The 22,404-nt window shown below is 36.4% G+C and overlaps 1 protein-coding gene across 2 annotated transcripts in view; it reads left to right on the top strand.

The window, feature by feature from the left end:
- The window catches only part of AFG1L (AFG1 like ATPase), a 60,084-nt gene that overhangs the window by 2,208 nt on the left and 35,472 nt on the right, over nt 1–22,404 (top strand). For both annotated transcript variants that reach the window (XM_065735276.1, XM_065735268.1), the window contains exons 2-5: nt 3,668–3,894; nt 14,416–14,467; nt 15,201–15,302; nt 17,677–17,807. In XM_065735276.1, coding sequence (XP_065591348.1) covers nt 3,668–3,894; nt 14,416–14,467; nt 15,201–15,302; nt 17,677–17,807 — 512 coding nt within the window. The remainder of the gene's footprint in view (nt 1–3,667; nt 3,895–14,415; nt 14,468–15,200; nt 15,303–17,676; nt 17,808–22,404) is intronic.

Here is a 22,404-nt window from a genome sequence, read left to right as displayed (position 1 = left end):
TAATAATCAGGTGTTTTAAAGATGCTTTGTTCTGTAGCAGTAAAGGATTCTGTAGATCAAATTTGAATTAATCTGTGGAAGTACAACACTTTCTCAGTAATTAATAATCATTTTAAACACACGAGATCTTCTTTGCATAACTTTGAATTTATTAATCTATGACTTTTCAAGGCATTGGTTTCTGCACTCATAGAAAGATGGAAAAGATGAAGTTCATGGCAGGGAAGCTCATGTTCTTTTGTAGATTCAAATATGGGGGATGCAGTGGCCTGCTAAGGCTTTTGCCAGAAATTCTCTTCTGATGAATTTAAGACATCGCAGTTCAATACCTTACATAATTGCATATAACTAGGGAGGGGGAAAAAGAGGTTGTGAGGGTGAGTGGTGTTTTTCTCAGTTACCCTTCTGACCTCTCAACCTCCCAGCTTCTGTCAAGATCGGTTTATGACAGGCCACAATCCTGCTTCCATTTCAGATTGTCTTCTTACATAAATAACTCTAGTGCCTGCCTCAGCTGTGAGCTTTGCTCTCAGAAGCAGTGTCATTGATGCTCACTTGCCTTTTTCCAGTGTCATCACAGACACAAGTTTTAAGTGGCAAAAGGAAAGCTTGACAATGTACTGATTAAGTTTTCAATTTGTTGCTCTTTTCCAGAGAAGAATGCCTTTGAAGAGTGCTTTTTATTTTTAGATTTTGATGTGAGCACTTACCTTTGCAGTGATAAATCAATGCTAGTTTACTGAAGGTGTCTTAAGTAACTCACTTGAAGGGAATTTTTATAGTTTCAGATTGTCATTTTTGTTAAGTAATTTTACATTTAAAAGTTTATTACCTTTGAGGTTTTTTTCCTCTCTGATTTCTCCAATATTTCTCTCCCTCTTTTTTTGTTTTGTTTTTGTATCACAGTAGGTTTTTGTTGCAGCTAGGTCTGTGATGCTTAGGTAGCCAGGCAGAAAGGCAAATGCAAGCATCTAATTCTGTGGATTGAAGTAAAATGACATTGCCTTGATGCTTATGTTTCAGGAATGGTAATTTAGTAGAAAGTTGCAACCCACTGGCAACTCTTAAGTAGTAGTGAATGTAATGGTAAATGGTACATGGTAAAATGTACATGGTAAAATCCAACACTGTCATGTACCCCAGGGAATGGGAAAGGTTATGAATCGTGTCTCTGGTTTTACACTGCTTTATGTAAAACTCGGTGATGAATTGACACCGAGCTTTTCTATAGTCTTATCTAGATACATAAAGTGCTTTTTCTCTGTGACGCTTGCAATTCTATTCTAACAGTTTCCTTGATAAAGAACTATGTAAGGAAATTGTCTGGTACTCCTCTTACTCTAGAAGCTGTGATTTTTGCTGTCTTCTCCACAGTGCAGGTGAGAATAGAAGACTCACTTGTTTGTCAGTATAGTTTATCACTTGAGTAGCTGTCTTCTGTTGACTTCTCTTTAAAACCCATACATGCTTTATGTTCTTTTTAGGGTCTGTGTCTTTGCTTTCAGCAACACAGTTGAATTCAGCACTTACCAGTTATTGTGCATCTCCTGGCACCCCTCACCATATTTAAATCTTGGTGTTCAGTATTATTTTAGGAAAACAGAGAGCAATTTGTTCCACAACACCCTCTGTCATCACTTGCACAGTCTCCATCTCTGTCATCTGTTAATGACGTAGTGTTTTATTCCCACTTTATTTCCACTTACAGTCAGCTGTAAGTACATGTAATCTGAGACAAAAGGCATTCATGTGAGCTGCCCTGCTGGTGTCCCTTGTTCATGGCCAGCAAAGTAATGAGCTACAAACCCTTTCTTATCCCTAAACCAGCTTTTATTTTTTTCTCCTAATCTCATGGTAAGCGGTGGGAAATACAGACTTTGTAGGTATAGTGAGCTACTGTCTGGCCCCTCACATCAGACCTCCCAGAGCCGTTGAGCTGTATGTGTTGTGAAGTCAGTCAGTAGTTCAGAGGTGCAAACCACAGGAGGTGAAGTTTATGTGGAAGTAAATAACTGGAAAAAATAAGATGAAGGTGAACTTTGAGAGATTATCTGTCTGTTTCTCTTCCCGTTACCACCATCTATTTGAATGCAGATCAGGTATTTCTGACTCGTTATTGGTAGATTTTCATGAAGATTACTCTTAAAATTTTCTCCATCAATTAACGCGTTTTATTCCTTTGAATAGATTTTTGCAGTTTGTCTTTTCCTTCACTCCAGATAGATAAAAGATTTTGAGAAAGCTATGAGATTTTCTTGATCCTTCTGTAAAGATTTTATTGAATTTTTTTGCAGTAATGGACATATAACTCAACTCTCTAGGTGATTTTTTGCTAGAGATGAACTAATCAATTTTAATTCATGGCAGTAACTCAGTTCCTTCAGGGCAGGAGAATTTGGTATGATTATTGGCTACAGATGTCAGTAGTTGCTGCCCTGCTTTGGAGAAACTGAGGTGTTTTCAGTTCTTTTATTTTATAGCTATCCTTTTTTTTTTTTTTTTTTTAATAACAATTGTAAGCTTTTCTTGTGCCTCTTTGATCACTCTTACAACATCTCTGTGGTTTGTGTCCTGTGGTGTAACAAATACCAATTCACACATTTGTCAAGGCTCTGTTGTGTTCATTCCTTTTAAGAAATATGATATCAAAGCCAAAGTGTATTTTAGGGCAGAGCATACCACTATCAAGTAGAACAGGATTATTTCATGTGTGCCTATGTTTTGCTTCTCATATATGTATTTGCAGACACATGCATTCATACCTCAGAGAATTTTCTTCTTTCCTTACTCCCCCCATGTGTACTTTAAAACTGTGTTGAGTGACTTCTGAATTTTGGGATTTGTCTTTAAATATCAGAACCTTTCCATGTTTCTTCCCGGTTCTTTTGAGCTTCGCTTACTATCCAGCAGGCCTCAAAGCAGGCTGCTGGAGGCTGTTGTGTTGGTTGAGGAACTTACCTTAAGCATTTAGGGATGACTTTCATTAGATCTAGCAGTGTTCAAATTAACAATTGTTAATTTGCAAAATTAACAATTAATTTGCAAATTGTTAATTTGTGCAAAATAACAGTTGTTAACTTTTATCATTAATACATATTGTGTTACTCGTGATTGTACTTTAACTTTTAAATGATAACATAAGCAAGGAAGGTATTGAACAGCCAGCAAAGTGAACTGTGGTATTGCAGGATTTCATAATTATTGTATTGCTTACTGTGGTCTTTCACTTTTTAAACTTGCTTACAAAACTCCTTTTTTTGATTTCCTGTTGGCTCTTTTAAATTCCTTCTTTCAGCCTGACTCTTTACAAAGGATTAATCTGTCAGAAAAAAAATGCTCTCTGACAGGGATTTTAAATGGTTTTACCCCACTTTGCAACACATATGTAAATGCTTTCCTTCCAACAGCTCATTCAATCTTATCAACTTTCCAGACAGGTGTTGTGTGTATGTGCTTTTTATTAATAAAAGTGTTAAAATGTACTACTAAGCGTATTTCATAGTTAGTAGTGGATTAATGAAAATCAAAGGCATAACGCACTTGAGTAGCTGTGTAGGTAAGTAATGTGTATCAGTCTTTGCATGAACTGTCAACGATGTGTTATGTTTATGATTAAGATAACATCTTTCAAAACTTCTCTATTAATAGTCTGTTTTCTATTTTACAGCATATGCAACTCAGGCAGCAGATGAGAAGGTGGTTCTTGGTACTCTTACAGATGCTTATTCTAGAGCCTTACTGGTTTGCAATGGACCTTTAGAACATTATGACTTTCTGGTTAAGCAAGATGAGCTGAGGAGCGATGAACAACAAAGAAGAGTTGTGCAGCACCTGCAAAAATTGCATGAGAGTCTTAAAGGCTACAGCATCAGCTCAAAAAATTTTCTCTCAAAGGTGAGATTGATGATAATTAATGTATTTTTAGAATTTATATTTCCTCATAAGAATGGGCTTAAACATATATACATTTCTTTTTCTAATGGAGTCAGCTGGGTCTTCACGGATAAATCATTGTTCATGTTTGCATCAGCACGTTGATTACATTTTTAGAAGCCTCTTTTCAAAGCATTAATAAAAAAATTGGGCTCATACATCTTGTACGGTATATAGCAACTTTACTGAATTCTAAGTGCCTGCTGTTGCAATTCAGTAACTTTTCCCTGAAGTTTTTGGCATTGTATTTTCCAGAGCCACTGTAGCAGTACTTTTTATATCTCGTTCTCATGCTGTTATTCTCACACCCTTGCTCTTGTGGCCTTGCACCTGCAAATTCTGGTGATGTTCTCATGGGAAGTGGCTGGAACTGGTGTGAGAGTGTCTTATCTCTCCCCCTGCTTTCTATGTCTCTTGTTTTGTAGACTTTAGTTTATATACCAGAAAACCAAACATAGTGCACAGTAAGGTATGCAACTTCTTAAATCCTAGATAAATATTAGTCAAGAATATATGAGCCCAGAAGTGGAATGACCAGTGAATGTGCAACTAGTGCACCTGATTAGTGTATTCTAGTCAGCACAGTCATAAATGTAGACAAGGGACACACTTGTGAAATTGAGTGAGTCTGATTTGGAAATAAGTATCATATTTGAAAAAAGCACAGAAAGATCCTAATTGCCACTGTCATCATCTTCACTTTCCTGGCCTCTTGTACTGGGGAGACATCTCCCACGTCAACAGTTCTCCTGTTTTTCCTAGGCAGTCACTGAGAGTTTTCCATTTTCTTTCTCTCTATTGTACAACTTTTGCTTTAACTTTTTTCAGTAGGAATACACTGACTGTAACAGTTAAAATTATATCATCAGTTACAGACCCTGTTAATAAATCTGTGTCAGCCTCTCAGCATCTATTACACAACACACGTCACCCCATGGACATAAAACTATATCTCTAACTATTGGACTGTATGTAGTTAGTAAACTATATACTTGCCATTGTAACCTCAAATTCTCCAATTACATGGTACAATACTGTATTTTGTTTGCATGATAACCCTAGGTGAGGCTGCATTAGATCAGAGGAGCCAAAACCTACAGGGCACAAGTACCTGTAAATGACATGCTGTCCTCTACCCCTTAGGTATCAAACCACAAATTACCATTCCAAGGCTCTTGCAAATTATGTTAGCTTCAAGGAATGAAAAAAAGCAACAAATGGAATATTGCAGTAAGGGCAAGTACTATGTGAATGAAATATGTGTTTCAAATAGGCAAGTACAGCAGGATACAGAGCCTTGGGACTAAATGCTCACTTATCAGGTTGCCTTCAATAAGCTTTGAGTGTTTTAAATTCATACTTGTAAGCTGTCTGTCATGTATTTCCTAACCATGCTTGACTTCCTGTCTCCTGACAAAAGGAAGCACACCTAGGAAGGAGCTTTTTTTTTTGCTGTTGCTATACACTGAGAAGAGAATTGAATTAGAGAAAGTTCTGAGGAACACGAGTCAGAAAATCTGGAAAGAAAATCATGAGAATGGTGAAGAACAGGAAGCAAAGAGCTGAGGCAAGATTGATCCTAGAGGGGTGGGTGCTTTGTTCCTGGAGACATTCAAGGTCTGGCTGGACCAGGCTCTAAGCAACCTGATGTGGCTGTAGATGCCCCTGTTCATTGAAGGCAAGTTGGATTAGATGACCTTTAAGGTTCCTTTCCAAATGGTTCTACGATTCTTTGAAAGGAGTGAGTCTCTGCATGTTCAGTTCTGAAAGAAGTTAATAAAACTTTGAGCAGGGAGTTTGACCATACAGTCTCTTGAGCTTCCTTCCAATCATTCTGTAATTTGAACTTAGATATGGCAATTCGGGCCCGGCAGTTGTTTGGAGAATAGTTTTGCCTTCTCTAACCAGTATATTAGTTCATCTCACTGTTTTCCTTTTTACTTGTCCAACTGGTCAAAAAGGGTGATTCTCTCACTATATTTAGCATTGGTGCAGTCTCACCTTGAATACTGTGTCCAGTTCAGGGGCCCTCAATGTAAAAAGAATGTTAGGATCGTTGAAAGTGTCCAGAGGATGGCAACAGGGCTGAAAGGCATGTCCTATGAGCAGAAGCTGAGAACAGTTGAGTTATCTCACCTGATGCAGACCGAGAGGCAGCCTCATTGCACTCTGCAGGAGAGCATTCTCTGAGGAGGGGAAGAGGGAGTTGCTGAGCTCTGCTCCTTGGTACCAATGGCAGGATGGGAATGGCACAAAGCTGTTCCAGGGAAGGCTCAGACTGGGTGCTAGGAAACATTTATTTACTATGAGAGTGATCAAGCTCTGGAACAGGCTTCTGTGGTTGATGCCTTCTGCCTGTCTGTGTTCGAGGCATTTGGATGATGCCTCAAATAACATACTTTAGCTTTTGGTTAGCCTTGGAGTGGTCAGGCTGTTGGATTTGGTGATCCTTCTGGAAAAAAAAATCAAAAGTGATTACTGCTTATCTTTGTTATCTGAAGCAATCTGCTGGTTTGCCTAAAAGATAGTCTGTTTTCCTGTGAGTATAAGGAGATCAGGCTGGATTCCTAAACCTATTGTGCTGGCCTGGCATAGGCAATTTCCATAAGCATAATCTGACAAGCTAGAGGTGGGCGTCTGAAGGCTACTTACTGTATAAAGTTGCTCTTTACTGACGCTATATGGCATGAACTGTAAAAGATGAAATTGCTTAAGAGAAAACCAGTTTTTTGGCTTGCTCCTATGTAACCTTTTGGGCATAAAGCCAAACTTTTATTCGTTTTCACTCTGTAGAAACAATGTGATGAAGATTTTGATTTTGCTAACCTGAGGATCAGTAGGCTAGCATTCTCATATTTTCTGGTTAACTGCTTTAGACATCTGGGTATTCTTTTCTAAAAGCTCTGCCTTTGAGAATAACTTTGAGAGCTGAATTGTGTCAACTGGAGTGCCCTGAATCATAGTGGTTAAGAGCAGATGTCTTGTAAAGACTCCGTAGATTGACTTCTATGTGGGTTTATTGTGTACCTTTTTTTTTTTATTGGTAAGGATGAATAGTGAAGAAAATCTATACTGCAGATAACAAAGTAATACTAATCTAATTCTATTTAGGAGATTGTAATACCACTTTATCCCAGTATAGCAGAGCTAATCATGATAAAGCCACCTAGCTGACTCTTTCCTAAAAGAAAAAATTCAAATGCCATTGTTTTAGGCTGTGAACTTGGGTTTCCTCTATTTCTAAAAGAATCTTTTAGTTGTTTCAGTTCCACTCTTTAATTTTAAACTTTTACAGTTTAAGTTTAAAACTGTGATACTGGCAACTAATGTAATCTTCAGTGAGATGCAGCTGAAGAACTAGTTGTTAATGTGACAAGTGGTAATGTAGAGGTTTTTCTTCTAGAGCTTGATACCTGTGTGGAAGTCTTCAGAAGTTTGAGAACTAGATTAATCAGTGTGGTGCTATAGATCAGAACCCGAGGAAAGGAGGAGAGCAGTGAGTTTTGTGTAATTCTATTAAAGGCTTCTAGCTTGCATAAATAAATTAAATCCGTTTGTGATGGAGAAGTAGTAATGTCCTTGTTTCTCTTCTGCTATTTTTTGAGGATGTTATTTGTCAGTTGGAGTGGTTCCTTTTAAAATAAAGTCTTAAGCCAAATGAAGTGTGGTTTAAATTCTAGTTAAAGACAGGTTTTGCTTCAGTAAAGTTGTAATCAACATCCTTAATGAAAATTTTCCACAGAGTGGATTACCACAGAATAATTGGTAGAATCATAGACAACAAGTACTGTATTGGCAGTTGTACCATGTGCTTGTCATATGTCTACATCCGTTGAGGAGTTTAAGTAAGCATCGGCACTCTCCTTTTATGAAGACCTGGTGCTTTTTAGCTTTGTATGCTACAACATATTACACTTGATCTTAGCCAAAAGCAAAGCCAAGGCACACATGGAAGTGAACTTGACAAGATATGAAAAATAATGAGAAAGGATTCTACAAGTACATAGGTCAGAAGAGACAGGCAAAGGATAGCCTACCTCCTCTGATAAACAAGAAGGGAAAACTGGCTTCAAAAGACAAGGGGAAGCTGAGGTACTCAAGGAGTTCTTTATCTTTGCTGATTATCAGGCTTCCCATGCTTCTCACAACGCTGAACTTCAAGGAGAGGGTCAGGGGAACAAAGTCCCTCTGACCGTAAGAGCAGAGCAAATCAGAGATCACCTCATGACAATGCATATGTCTATGGGGCCAGATGTCCTGAAAGAATTGGCTGATGTGGTTGTCTAGCCACTCTGCATTATACTTCACGTACTACGTTCATTATACTAAACAGTCACGGCTGTCAGGCAAAGACTGCAGTGGCTGGAAACATGGAAATATCACCACCATTTTTAAGAAAGGGAGAAAGGAAGACCAGGCCGGTCAGCCTCACTTCTGTGTATGGGAAGATCATGGAGCAGATCCTCTTGGAAAGTGTTAAGGCATATGTGAGATGTGGAGGTGACATGAGACAGCCGATGTGGCTTCATCAAGGGCAGATCACACACAACCATTCTGGTGGCCTTCTATGACGGAGTTCTGGCATTGGTGGGCAAAGAAAGGGCAACTGATGTAGTTTACATGGACTTGTATTGTACAAGGCCTTTGACATGGTCCCACATCACATCCTCTAAATTGGAGAGATACAGATTTGAAGGCTGGACTATTTGATGAATAAGTAATTGGTTGGATGATCACAACCAGAGAGTTCTGGTAAACAGCTTTATTTGTGAATGGACACCAGTGATGAGTGATTTCCCCCAAGGGTCAGTCTTGAAAAGCACTAACTGGTGCTCAAAGTCTCAAAGCACTAACTGGTGCTTTTCAGCTTTTTTATCAACGACAGTGGGATGAGTGCTGCAGTTGATATGGCAGAAGGAAAGGATACCATCCAGAGGGACCTGGGCAATCGCGAGAAATGGGCTCACATGAACCAAATAAAATTGAACAAGGCAAAATGCAAGGTGTGTGTACACACTGGAAAAAGAACTCATTGAGAGCATCCCTGTAGAAAAGGACTTGGGGGTCCCGGTGGATGAAAAGTTAGACATGAACCAGCAGTGTGTGCTTGCAGCCTGGAAGGCCAACTTCATCCTAAGCTGCATCATCTAGAGGGGTGGCCAGCAGGGTTAGGGAAGTGATTGTCCCTCTCTGCTCTGCCCTTGTGAGGCCCTGTCTGGAGTACTGTATTCAGGCCTGTGGTCCATGCATAAGAAGGATGTGGAACTGTTGGGGTGGATCCAGAGAAAGGCCATGAAGATTATCAGAGGATTCCTCCTGTGAAGAAGGTCGATGGACTTGTTTAGCCTGGAGAAGACTCTGACCCCACTGCAGCCTTCCATTACCTTTTACATGGGTAAATAGTGATAAAGGAGGATGGCTTTAAACTAAAAGAGAGGAGATTTATGTTAGCTGTTGGGAGAAAATTCTTTACTCAGAGAGTGGTGAGGCACTGGCATGGGCCCAGAGTAACTGTGAATGTCCTATCTGTGGAGGCATTGAAGGCCAGGTTGGATGGGACCCTGGGCAATCTGTTCTGGTGGTTGGCAAGCCTCCCTATGGTGTGGGGATCAGAACTTGGTGATCTTTAAGGTTCCTTCCAACCTTAGCCATTCTATGCTATAGATGTTCAGGTTTTTTTAATAATACGAGGACTGATGTTGTTTTCACCTAGTATTTTTAATTTAATGGAATTAAACAAAGCAAATTGGTATATTTTAAGTTGAGAGCTTCTTGCAAGTAAAACAGCTCTTTAATCAGTTACACATAGTAACTTGAATTCTTGCTTTTTCAGAAGGTTTCTTGGAAGTGACCAGCCTACTTTTAGTATGGAATCCGTGCTGAAAAGATTCTAGTGGCAGGCTTTTAACAGTTAAAACAAACAAATGAACAAATAAAAACACCCAAAAAACCCAATGCACAGCATCTCAATCTTTTTTTCCTGGTTTTGGCATTGAAGAGAGTGTGGTTAAGTGGTGAATGTGATGAAAAGGTTGGGGAAAGAGGAAAAAGAGAGAGAGGTGGCAGGAAAACAGTTATTTCTCTCCTTTGGTCTGATACTCATTATCTTACTGCCTGTTACAGAAATGCTGAAGTCTCCTCAAAAATGAGTTATTTTTTATTTATTTTTATTATTTTTGTTCACCTTTTATTCACTGAAAGCACAGTAAAAGTGAGATTGGGGAACAAGTACTGACATTGAATAACAATAAAAGCATTTCATTATTTGCCTGAGAGACTTGCATCACCTTGTAGGCAAAACCTTTCTAAAATAAGGAGTTTTGGGAAAGAAAATAGCCCACAGCCACTTCCTTTATGATAATTAAACTATATATATTATTATATGTTTTTGGGCATCAGCTTAGAAAGAATCTAAGGGGAAAAAGCAATTAATCGGTTGTTGCAAATCAAGTATGCTTCTGTTTTTCAGAATTATTACTCAAATTTGAACAATGTCTTTGATCTTCAACTTGGTGAAAGCGTGGCCTTGTATGTTGAGATATTCTGAGATCCTCTGAATTGAAGTTCAAGGCCACAAGAGTTTCCATAGATGTTTCAGATCTCTAGCTTTTCAAAATAATACCAATTGGGGCATCTTAAGAGTTGTTGAGTTGCTGTGCTAATGACTTGAAATAAGCTCAATTATAAGTGAGGTCATGTTTTGAAAAGAGGTATGAACAATAGTAAATGCCATCCAAGACCTTGAAAATGTCTTCAGCTACAACAGCAACCAAAAAGGAAGTCTGAAGGAGTGGGAGAAAGAGGCAGTTAGTGCTTTGTCTTTGTTTTTTGTTTATAATGAAAGTGCTGTTTGGATACTTCTCTCTTGAGTTTTGTGTATTTTAATTAACCACCTTAATACATGAATTTTCACCGAAAAGTTTTCTAAATCAGTGTGTGAATATTCCCAGGAAATTAGACATTTTCTTTTAGTGTATGAGGTAGGCTGTATGGGAGAAGATGGGAAGATGATGCAGTCTGTTAAATGCACTGAAGAAAGAATAGAATCTTCAGGGAAAAGGAGCTATTTTAATGAACGTAATTCCTGATGAGGTAGGATACTGAAGGATTAAAGTAAAGTCTGAACAAAGACGAATGTGACGTGTTGGAATCAAATCAAGGCTTTCCATTTTAAACAGAAACTTGTAACACATTTTGGAAATAAGGAAGGAAATTCCAGAAGTCTGGGGGTACTGTTTTTCTTATATAACTGTAGATATTCTAGTGTATGAATAACTTTCAAAAAGAAATGGAAGTCAAAGCTAACTGATCTTAAAAAGGAAAAAAGGTTCCTGTTGTAAGCATGTTCTAATGATAATGAAGCTCAGTGAAGCAATGAAGTTACAATTTCTTTTGTTATTGGAAAGAATGTTACAGGAATTAAGAACCTGAAGGATTTGAGAATTGGCATGTTTGTGGTGATGCACTTATTTAAAAGGATGTTGCATGACATACATTTGAAGATTTCTAAATTCTCAGTTCTCCCCTTCAAATTCAAATTCTCCGCATCCCTTAAAGTCTTCAATTTTGTACATTTTAAATGTAAGCATTAATGTTCTTAAATCTTGTCACTGCCACAAAAGCAAATTTGATGTCAAATAAACATGATTATACTAAGACCTTGACAATACCTCACTCAGGACAGCAGGGAAGTCTGAGGGGTGAGGAGAAGCACGTTGACTTACTCTGTCTTCATCACCCACTCTTCTTCCTTCTCTCCCTGAAATAGACAAATTTACTCTTAATTTAGGAGATCTGAGATCTCCTTCCTTTTTGTTCTTTTGCAGTGTGTGCTTCTATGGAGCCAAGATCAGTCTGCTGCTTTCTTCATTTCCGCACACTGCTTGGTTTCTTACCTTCTTACTGTGGTCTCAAGTGAGCCAATACTGGAATATTTTTTACTGGCTTTCATCAGAGATCATAGTGAAAGTTACTTTCTGGGTTTCAGGAGATGGATGGGAATCATTAACTGGAGGAGTGGAGGAAAAAAAAAAAAGTAAATTGTGTGATCATATGGGATAACGTGAAACCTGTGGAAGTTTTGGTTTCAATGTTAGAAATCTACATACCAAGTTTACATATATATTTATTGTATTTTTTAATAAGAGAAGGTAAAATGGATTGGAAGTCTGGAAGATCAATATTTTAATATACTTTACTCACATATATATATAATATATATATTTTTATATATGTATATGAATAAAATATGTATATAGAGAGATCTACATATCTATACATGTATAAATAGATGTAAATCTGTAGTGTTCTATGATGTATGAAAAGATTAAGAAAGAGAATGCCCTAGGTGGCAATAGTGTCACTTCTGTCAGAATTGTGCAAAAGATATTTTGCTTGAAAATAAAATACTCTCTACAAAAGTTGTTAAATTGTTTGTAGCTGACTGACTTTTAGAATTTATCAGCTTCACCAAATTTATTCAGATCTCCCACAGTGCCTTTCCTTTTTTTTATATTTCATTTCTTTAAGGACTGAGAAGATTGAGGCACGACTTAGCATCTGCCATCTTCTCAAAGTACTAGTTCTATTTTTCTAAATCAATCAGGAGTTGATTTAGACTTCTTTGAGCCTGAGCCATTTTATTTATTTCCTTTAGTGTAACAAAACAAGCAAAAAACATTTTCTGTAACATTTTCTAGAAGTGGTAAATATTGGAGTGAGAATAAAATGTACTTAGAAGTACAAATTTTAAGATCCTTAAGTGTAATTGATAAACATATTATAGTTTTTGAAAGGGTATAAAAATAGTCCTCATTACCTGTTCTACTTTTATAATCTTTACGGAGATCAGTAAAACACTGATGTATTTTCTTAGTTTTGTCATTCTTTGTAGAGATGCAAACCATGTTAAACCATCTTTTTAATTGTTAAAAAACACGTTATTAATGTCAAAATTAAGAAATTCTTACAAATGTCTGTGACTCAGGTATTTTTTTTCCTATTTCTGCTTTCTTTGCTGTGTAACTTTGAGAATTAGTTTCAATGAATGCAAGTTCTTAATAAGTGTGCAAAGAAATATGCACATCAATTGAATTGTCTTGCGGAGCTTTCAAGGCCCTACCGAGTAGTTGCAGCCATGTCTATTAATGGAACTGATTCAGAACTTCTGAAACCCTGCTCAGCCCCAGTCTGATGATACACGTTTTTGTTGCTCTGCTAATGCATCTCTAAATTAAATCTGTAAGTGGATCTTATGTAAGAGCTGTGCTTGCATATTTTCTGAATAAATTGATACAGTAGATCTGAGACGTTATCTTTCTACTTTGTTCATACATTTTCTTCTACATTTAATTAGTGTTTTGCTACTGACTCTTTCATTTCTTTAAGATGGCATTGTATTTTGAAAAGTGCTTTAGATTCAAGTTCTTTAGCAATTATCCAGCTCCAAATGAGACCATAGGGTTGTTATTTTAATTTTCCTCAGTTTTGGCTGCGCTCATATAGCTCTGAAAGGGGGACACTAACGTAACCTATGCTCTTGCATGATGATCTTTGTGGATTTCTATTTAGTTTCATGAATTTGTTGAGAATGCTTTAAGATGTACAATATTTTAGAACCTCTTTCTTTTTAGAATTTCACTTGGAAGTGGCTGGGTGGAGTACTAGAGTGGGGGAAGAGGACAGTTTCAAATTGAAAGTATTCATAAAAATACATATTTGAGTAAAACTGAGAAAATTACCAGGTGTCATAATATATGTCTCAAGTTCCATTAAGAAGTCAAAACTTCTTAACCAGTGTCATTTTAAAGAAAACACCCTTGTGAAAATGATGAATAAAATGCATACTTTGTGTTGTGTATATAAATTTATATTCATTTTTACCATGCCTCTGTTTTTTAATTATGTTTAAAATGGGTAACTCTGCATTTAAGATTGAAAGTGGAGAGAAAGGAAGGGAACCTGGAATATTCATCAACTTTGTCATACAGCTTTTCTAAATTCTCATTGTTTATATCTAAAGCAGAGCTGGTATATAGAACCTACACCTGCAAGTACAATAGTATTGCTTAATTCTATGTCATTTTTTCTAGATCTGTTTGTTCAAATGGCTTGATAAGAGTTTGTATAATTACTTTTGTTTAATCATGATGTATCAGAACATATTTAATAATTTTGTGTGTGTTCTGGTTTAAAAAACAAGTGGAAAAAAGACGTACTCTGACTTGGGATGGAAATATTTTCAGTGATAAAAAAAGTGTGGGTTTTTGCCTCCCTCCCTTCTGTTGTTGTTGTTTTGTTTTGGTTTTTGTTTTCAAGTTCCACAAATACAACATTAGATTGCATACTAATTCTGAGTTAATAATTTTTTTTCGGAGTTTACTGGTTGTTTGTCCTCAGGTAGTTAAATGGAGCCACTTGATTAATTGATCACAGCAATTTATTGTGCTCCATGTTTGTATTTATTCTCCTCTTGATTTGCAGCTCTTTGCGAAAAATAAGCCTCCAAAAGGTCTTTATGTCTATGGAGATGTTGGTAAGTCTCAGCTGCATCAGTTTCATTGGAATTTTATATAAATGCATGTTTATTCACGCTCCAAAGCATCTAAATTTATGTTGCATGATTACTTTAATTATTCCAGATTTATTTTTCTTCTATACTATTATGATAGAATCATACCATAGAATGGCTTTGGTGGGGAGGGACCATAATGTCCTCCCAGTGTCAACTGCCTGCTACAGGCAGGGTTGCTCCCCACCAGATCAGGCTACATCAACCTAGCCTTGAATGCCTCCAGGGCTGGGCAGTTAGTTAATCTAATTAGACTTAGAAGTTTGGAAGCTGTTGAATTGGACTGTGTTATCATGTATATTTTTTCCAATTTTACCCACTCTCTAATATTTAAAAGTGGGGAACCAGGGAGGGAATTTGTATAATCTAATTGCAATACAGAATAAAACAATATGCACTTTTCAAACTGAGATACTAAGGATTTACTGGATAGAAATAGTGGCATTTGTGTAGCCATTCAGCCAACCCTGTATAGATAAAAATTTTTAAATGGAAAAATAACTGTACAGTTCAAAGTGTTTGAACCTAAAATAGGATTTTACTTCTCAAACAGGCTGGCCTTGTACTTATTCAGTGGGAGAGTATTTCGTTAGTTAAAAGCTAATGAACAATCATTACAGTAATCAGTATGTAACTGCTCTTAAATTAACTACCTGTTGGGTGGGCATTTTTTTGTTTGTTATTTTTTTATTTGAAGGCACAGGGAAGACAATGGTGATGGACATGTTCTATTCTCACTTGGAAGTGGAAAGGAAAAAGAGAGTCCATTTTCATGGCTTCATGCTGGATGTACATCAGAGTAAGTGAAGATAGTGTTATTTACAAGAATTTTGTGAAACACTATAAAGTATGAAAAAGGCTGTCTCATTCTCATATGTATATTATACATCATACAGTGTAATTTTCTTGAAGTTTTGAAGCATACAAAACAACAACAAAAAAAGAGTAAATTAGAGTTATTGGGCATTGTTTGTCATACCAGATTAGATGCTAATTGTATACTATTTCTCAAGTATTTTTTCAAATTAGGCTCTAATGTTCTGCATACCTGATTGTGTAGAAGACTGAATGTATGCTTAGGATTAAACCTTATCTAAATATTTTCCAGTTAATTACTTTGCTGCAATCTAAAGAGGGGACGTAGCGACATAGAATGATAATGTACAAAGGAACATGGTGATGTCAGAAAAAAAGGCCTGATAAATGTAAACGTGACATCATGGTTTTATTCATTAGATCATGATTCAGAGACAACAAAACCAGTGCTTCAGAGAAATAGACTAATTCTTCCAAGATTTATGCAATTCTTGTAAGCTGTCACGTTCATCCATTCCTGCTGGACTCTGTATTTCTTTTTACCTCAGTCTGGGAAGAGTTTAGTTTTTGTGAAAAACCGAACAGCTGTTGCTATGTAATGTTTTGGGTTTTAATAGCATTTAGTATTTGTTGATTTGTTGCTAAGGAATAGTTTGTGATCTTTACACACGAGAAGAAAATTCAGTTGAATGAAGAAAGCATTTGTGTATGGAGAATGAAAAAACAACTTAAATCACAGATAATCCAAAATTTGCCTTCTCTTTTGCTGTTTTGGAGTCTAATGTGTTAATGTAAAAAGCTATTAGCTCAACTGATTAATATACAGCACTGAATATACTTTCTGAAGGAGAGAGTCAACTGATAGTGATAAACATAGTCTTTCTGAAGCTGGATCATATGAACGCGAGACAAATGGTGCAAGAAGAATAGGAATTAATGAAAAAGTACAAAATATGTGATTATACATCTCTTTCATTTGATGCTTTAATTAAAGAAAAAAAAAAGAAAAACATAACCTAATTTGTTTGTGGGAGTAGAGTTACAAAGATCGTAGAGGAATGTACTGTATTTATTAACAGAAAATAATCACAAAAATAAATGGTAATGGAAATCTCTCATGACAGAGGGAGAAGAAAAACTAATGAATTTTGATAATGGCAGTGAATATAATAGTAATGTACCATATAACACATCAGTAAATAGTAGTTTGTTTCCTAAGGCACTGTTACAGACGAATCTATAGCAGTGTATTGAATTGCTGAAAAAGAGCATTGTGTAAACTGTTTTTCAACAGTTGTGTGTAAAGGCAAGTTTGATCTATGTATTTTGAATAAGCAATCACTGAATGAGGTATAAATGCCAACAAGAATGAGAAGTGTTCTGGGTTGATAAACTTAGCAATACTTTCAGCAGTTTTGGGACAATAAAAGGAAGCTGATCCTAAGGTTCAGAATTTTTTCTGTCAGAATGAACAGGGCACTTTTTGCTGGATGGAACATTGTTCTAAGTATTTTAAAAGCTGCTTCTGATTCTAAAATGTATGACCTTAAAATACTGTGAAATTGGTAATGTGTAATGCTACAGTTTACAAATATTGTGACAGCAGCATTTTTCTTGGAAAGCTTTCATTGGCATAAAGAAGTTCTGCCCTTTCAACTGTCTTTATTTCTGTTGTCACTGGATTACTTTTGAGATTTTCTGCTTCTATTTCTTGTTTGTACTCCATAATATTTTTTAACTTGCTGTAGGACCTTGGTTTGCCAAATGTCTTTGCGTAGGCAGATGGAATGCAGGCCATGACATATTGAAGTATGTATTTAATAACCTTATTTTTTATCAGTGTTTTTTACATTTAAAAATATAATTGTATTGTTTTGTCTGAGTTCTTGTAACTAAGTGCATTGTAAGTATATCTCCAGACCAGGCAATGCACAGAGCTGTGCCACTGGTTTGGAAACTGTAAGGATTTTACACATTCAGAAGTTGAAATCATAAAATGCCAAATGATGAAGTGAAACTGCATCTAAGCTCATGAATTGGAGCAAGACAAGCCTGTAATTTCTGTCAGTTTTAAAAACAAAATACAAGTGTTTGATATTAGTGTTTGTGGGTTCACAATTCTTTATTTTACATATTTCTAAGCAAGAAAATATAAATCACAGTGTGTCTGTGGTTTCACTAGTTGCCTGAATGTGACTGCAAACTTAGCAGTTTTGCCTACTTAAAGTTCAATGAAATTGAAGTATGCTTGTTTTTCTCAGATTGAATCACCTTTTCTTTGATGGCTATATAATTTTGTTTTCCATATTTTAGAAAAATACATAAATACTTCATTCACTTTCGTTTTATCTACTCAGGAATACATCGCCTTAAGCAGAGCTTGCCTAAAAGAAAGCCAGGATTTATGGCCAAATCATATGACCCAATTGCACCAGTAGCAGAGGAAATAAGTGAAGAAGCATGTCTCTTATGTTTCGATGAATTTCAGGTAAGAATCAGAGATTACTCCTTGGATTCAAGGGAACCTTCATGACATTTCTTTTAATCTAAAACTGTGATACTTAGTAATATGTTATTTGAATTACTGGCCAGAATTGAACTGGGGAAGTTTAAAAGTAGAAGGCATTTCACAATTTGGAAGGTGATAAGGTGATGGTTTTGTTTTGTTTTTTGTTTTTTTTTCAGAAGTTGGCTACATATATGCTCTTACAGTCCTTTCCCCTTCCCACGTGGCTACTATTCTATGCTATGGGGTAATTCAGAGTGTGTTGAGAGGCTTGTGAGTGCTTCGGGGCAGGAGCTGTCATCTTAAAATGAGTCTGTGCAGCACCCAGGCCAGCGCTGACATGATACAAGCTTAAGGCCCCTGGTCTTTGCTTTGTCTCACAGACTGGAACAAAATGGTTTCACTGTCATTAAGCATATGGAAATAATATTTCAATTTCAATCAGAATTCCTTCCTAGAGTTACTAAAGCGTTTGGTGTGTCAGCATTAGGTTATATTGGCATCATTACTTTAAAGAAAATTTTATTGGATTAAATATGATAAGTAAAAATTAAAGTGATAAAATTCATCTTTGCACAAACTAACTTGATTGTTTTGTTTATTTTATGTTACTTGTTCTAAGGATATGTCACAGATTTAAGCATAGAGTTCTAGAAAGAAGAGGCATACTTAGCAACTCAGTTCTCTCAGTTCAGAAATCTCAGGTAGAAACTACAGGGGAAGATGAGAACACGTCCATGTTTCTCAAATCACCACCAGTAAAAGAATAATCAACTGTAAATTTCCTGCATTACCTTCTTAATTAATATATAACTGACATGGATAGAACAATTTTGATCTCCTAGTGCACAAGCTATATGTAGTACCTAAGAAAGCTAAGTGGTTTATGATCATCTCCCATGAGGGGAATTTTTGCAGTTTTGCTAGGTGTTCCTGTTTTGTTACTTCTGCATTTTGCAGCAAGGGATAATCCTTAAATCTGTGGTTTCAGAACGTGTGGAGTCACTGCAATCTCAGTTGAAAATGTTTAATGAAGAGTTGTATTTTAGTTATATTTTGCTGGGTTTCAGTGTCTTAAAAGAACACTTCTCAATTATCAAATGTATTTGGTTAAAGTACATTCTCTAAAATATGTTAACTTTAGCAGAACTGATTCTAATACTTATGCCAAAGTTCATTGCCTGCCTCACAGCTAAGGAGCTGCAGATTGTAGTTTTATTTTGTTCTTTGCTTTTGATTTTGTTTGTCGTAAAATTTATAACAACCAAGTTTAAGAGGAAATGTAAATTCTAACTGCAATTCTCATGGATTTCTATTTAAAAAAATAAATCTGGACAGTTCATTGGCGTACACACAGTTGGGCATGTCTGCCTCTACCCATCAGTACGTGTGATATCTGGTGCTACCAGTTCAAGTAGGTGACAGGTAAATGTATAGTGAACACACCCTTCTTTCTTCTCGTCAAAGACTTACTCATCTTTTCAGGTTGTGTGCTTGCACATGTGAATGACTTGTGAACTCATCCACAGATTGAATAGTGTGTGTTTTCAGTTTGAATTTTGACGGTGTAGCTTTTCATCTTCCCTGTGAATGTAGTGGTTTCTTTCATATTGCAAGTGCTGCTGTTTGTTCATATAAGCTGAGCTTTAATCTAGTTGGGCTAGAATGCTGGGCTTCCAAAACTCACAGAGTGAAATCAAAATACAGTTGTTTTTACACTATGAAGAAGGGGGGAAGGTCCGGGATGGGATAGGAAGATGTGATGTACTCTTGTGACACGTTAAATGTTTGAAAGGTTTCATAGAGGCATATTTGCTAACAGTGGTACCGTGTATTAGTGTATGCACTTGTGTTTCTGTATAAATGCCCACTGCTTTCTTGTACTGTTATTCTGTATTTACATACTGTCTCCCATCTCGCTGTTATTTCGAGAGACTCTGTTGACATTATTTTCAAATTGTTTGTGTGCTCCCCCTGCTGTCTTGGTCGAGGAACAGCAAGCACTTCATCTGTAAAAATCGCTGGCCGAGGAGTCGCAGCTTTCTGAGAGAGTGCAGTAGGCACTGAATTTTGAATGAGAAACTTTCTGCTTAAATACTCTTCAGGTGGTGCAGTGGATGGAAGAGCAGTTCACAGAATGGGAAAATTAACACTGGTAGTCTAACTCAGGACTTTCTCAGCTGATTCCTCCAGTGAAATCTGTCCATTATTTTCACGATGTTGATAACGATTCATTCATGTTTAAAGAATTGCTGGATTAAAAAAACAAAACTCAAACAAAATAAAAAAAAAACAAAAAAAAAAACAAAAAAAAAAAACACTCCCCAAACCAGCTAAACAAAAAAGCCTGGAAGGACAGGTCATTTACTGTTCTGACTTGTAGACAAAGCTGCTGTCTGTTTTGACACGTGGAAAGTCAAGCTGGGTCTGTCACTGGCAAAATGCTTGTGTGTTGATGAAATATCTGAAACACTACTGTGATTTGTTTGAAGCATTTCAAGTTTCTTTCAAATACCTGTTCTGAAAAAAAATAAAAGGAGAAGCAGGCTTGATTTGTTTAGGGATCAGATACAGAGACAAATGATTCTTTAGCAGTAACAGCAAGAGGTAATGTTAGTGCTCATATTGTAGATGAAATCAAACGTAGGACTTTGAAAGACAAAGAAGTACTGCTGAGGTTGCAAATTCCTCCTTGACATGAGGCCAAAGTAAACCGGAAGTACTCTGAAGTGAATCACTGTTGGCTACAGAAACCTCAAACAAACAGACAGTTGCTTGACTAGATTACTTCAGAAGTATTTCCGTACTCCTTGAGGTTGTTTTTTGTCTTCCAATGTATTGTTGATGGTTTTCTTAAATGTTATTTCTTGCAAATTCTCTGTGATAGAGCCAGGTCATTAAGCTTCTGACCTTGACCATTCTGAAGCTGGTGTAGCATCAGCACCCACCTGAGATGCATGCTCTCAGGTTGTTAGAACAGGCTTCTTACTATCTTTTATCACAGCAGTGTGCTAGAAATGCTAGAGCCTTTTCTTTTAACCATGAAAGTCTTAAACCATTCTAAAATCATGTTCTCACTTGAAAAATAACAACAGAAAAAAAAATACCAAAACCAAACCACTCAGAGAATTAATCCATTTGTAGTTATTTTCACATTTCAAAATGCAGACATTGCCCAGTATAACAAGACTAGTCATTGTTTAGTTATCAGGCAATGCACGTGTAATCAGAAGCTCTGTTTTTGCTGTGTGACTATAACCTGGGGTAGTTGGTATTGGAAATGAAAACAGAATCTGTACTTCTTGGTGAGCTGAATGGTCACAGTGTTAGTAATTATAGCCCACCAGTACCACTTGGTTTTAAACCAAGCTACAGTGTAGGGAGTTTTTACTAACCTAATCTGCATGCTATTAAAAACCTCTAATAAAAATGAGGCTCTTATTTTTGTGCTAATACTAATTACTGGTAATGCATGCTTATGTTTATCATTCATTACATGGAACTATACCAATCAGTGGATGACTGAGTCTTGAACACTTACACATGTAAATTAACTCTTAGCGATGTGCTTTTTATATGTTTTCTAATTCACGTAAGTGAGCCATAGTGAAAAGTAGCACCGGATCATAAAATTTATAAATGCTGATGAAATGTCTCCATTCTCTCCATTACCAGGATCTCCTTACTGCTAATTTGTAGCCTTTGCTTCTGTTCCACGTTGTAAGGTGTGCTGGATATGGGAAAAGACATGAGAAACGACAGTGCTTTAGTTGTTGTCAGCCAGTTGCTTTGCCTGGTAGAATTCTTCCCTTAGCAAAGCTCAATTAGATCAAAAGAACTTAAATTTGCATTGTAGTTCTCAAAATAGCTCTTGCTGTTTGTGCTTTATGACAGAGGTTAAGAGGGTTTTTTTTGTTTGTTTTTGTTTTCTGGTCCTACAGTGAGAACTCCAGAATTTAGCATCTAATAACAGTTCTCATTAATAAGAGAATTTTATTCGTTGTTTTCTTTCATGCAAGCGCCAACATTCTTTCAGTCTTTGTTTCCTGAAGGTAGTGGCATGTTAGAGTGTTCTTTGAACACAAGTTTGTTAAAAACAATCATTTGTATCATGGATTTTTAAAACTTGCATCACAAAGCAAACCTAATAGTCAAGAAATTCATTTACCCCTAAAATGCATAAGTTAATTTCTTACACTCATTCTTTTTAAAGACAAAATGCAAAATTACTAAACTTTAGTATTTGGAAGAAATAAATTGTAGGTGGAAGCATCAACAGCTACATCAGGTATATAGTATACTAAAGTGGTGAATCACTGCATGCTCTTAAAGCTTAGTGATCTGAGAGATGCAAATCCGAGGACTATGAAACAGTTTGGTTTTGAAAAAGAGAAAGAAATTCATATTAATGCATTCCATAGAAGTAACTAGAAGAAATCTTTGGGAGAAAAAAAATTGGATTTTACTTATGTTTCCTTATGAGCTTGATTGCTTCGAGTGTATCTGTGAGAAACATAGCCTCAGTCCTTTTCTGCCTCTAACGTAGAATTACTTTGTTTTGCTTCTCAGATAGGGCTTT

This window comes from Cyrtonyx montezumae, unplaced genomic scaffold (assembly GCF_038088225.1).
Source record: "Cyrtonyx montezumae isolate F1298 unplaced genomic scaffold, pur_monq_1.0 scaffold_0, whole genome shotgun sequence".
Taxonomy (NCBI): domain Eukaryota; kingdom Metazoa; phylum Chordata; class Aves; order Galliformes; family Odontophoridae; genus Cyrtonyx; species Cyrtonyx montezumae.
The sequence above is the reverse complement of the archived record's forward strand: the minus strand, read 5'-3'. Positions and strand labels throughout refer to the sequence as shown.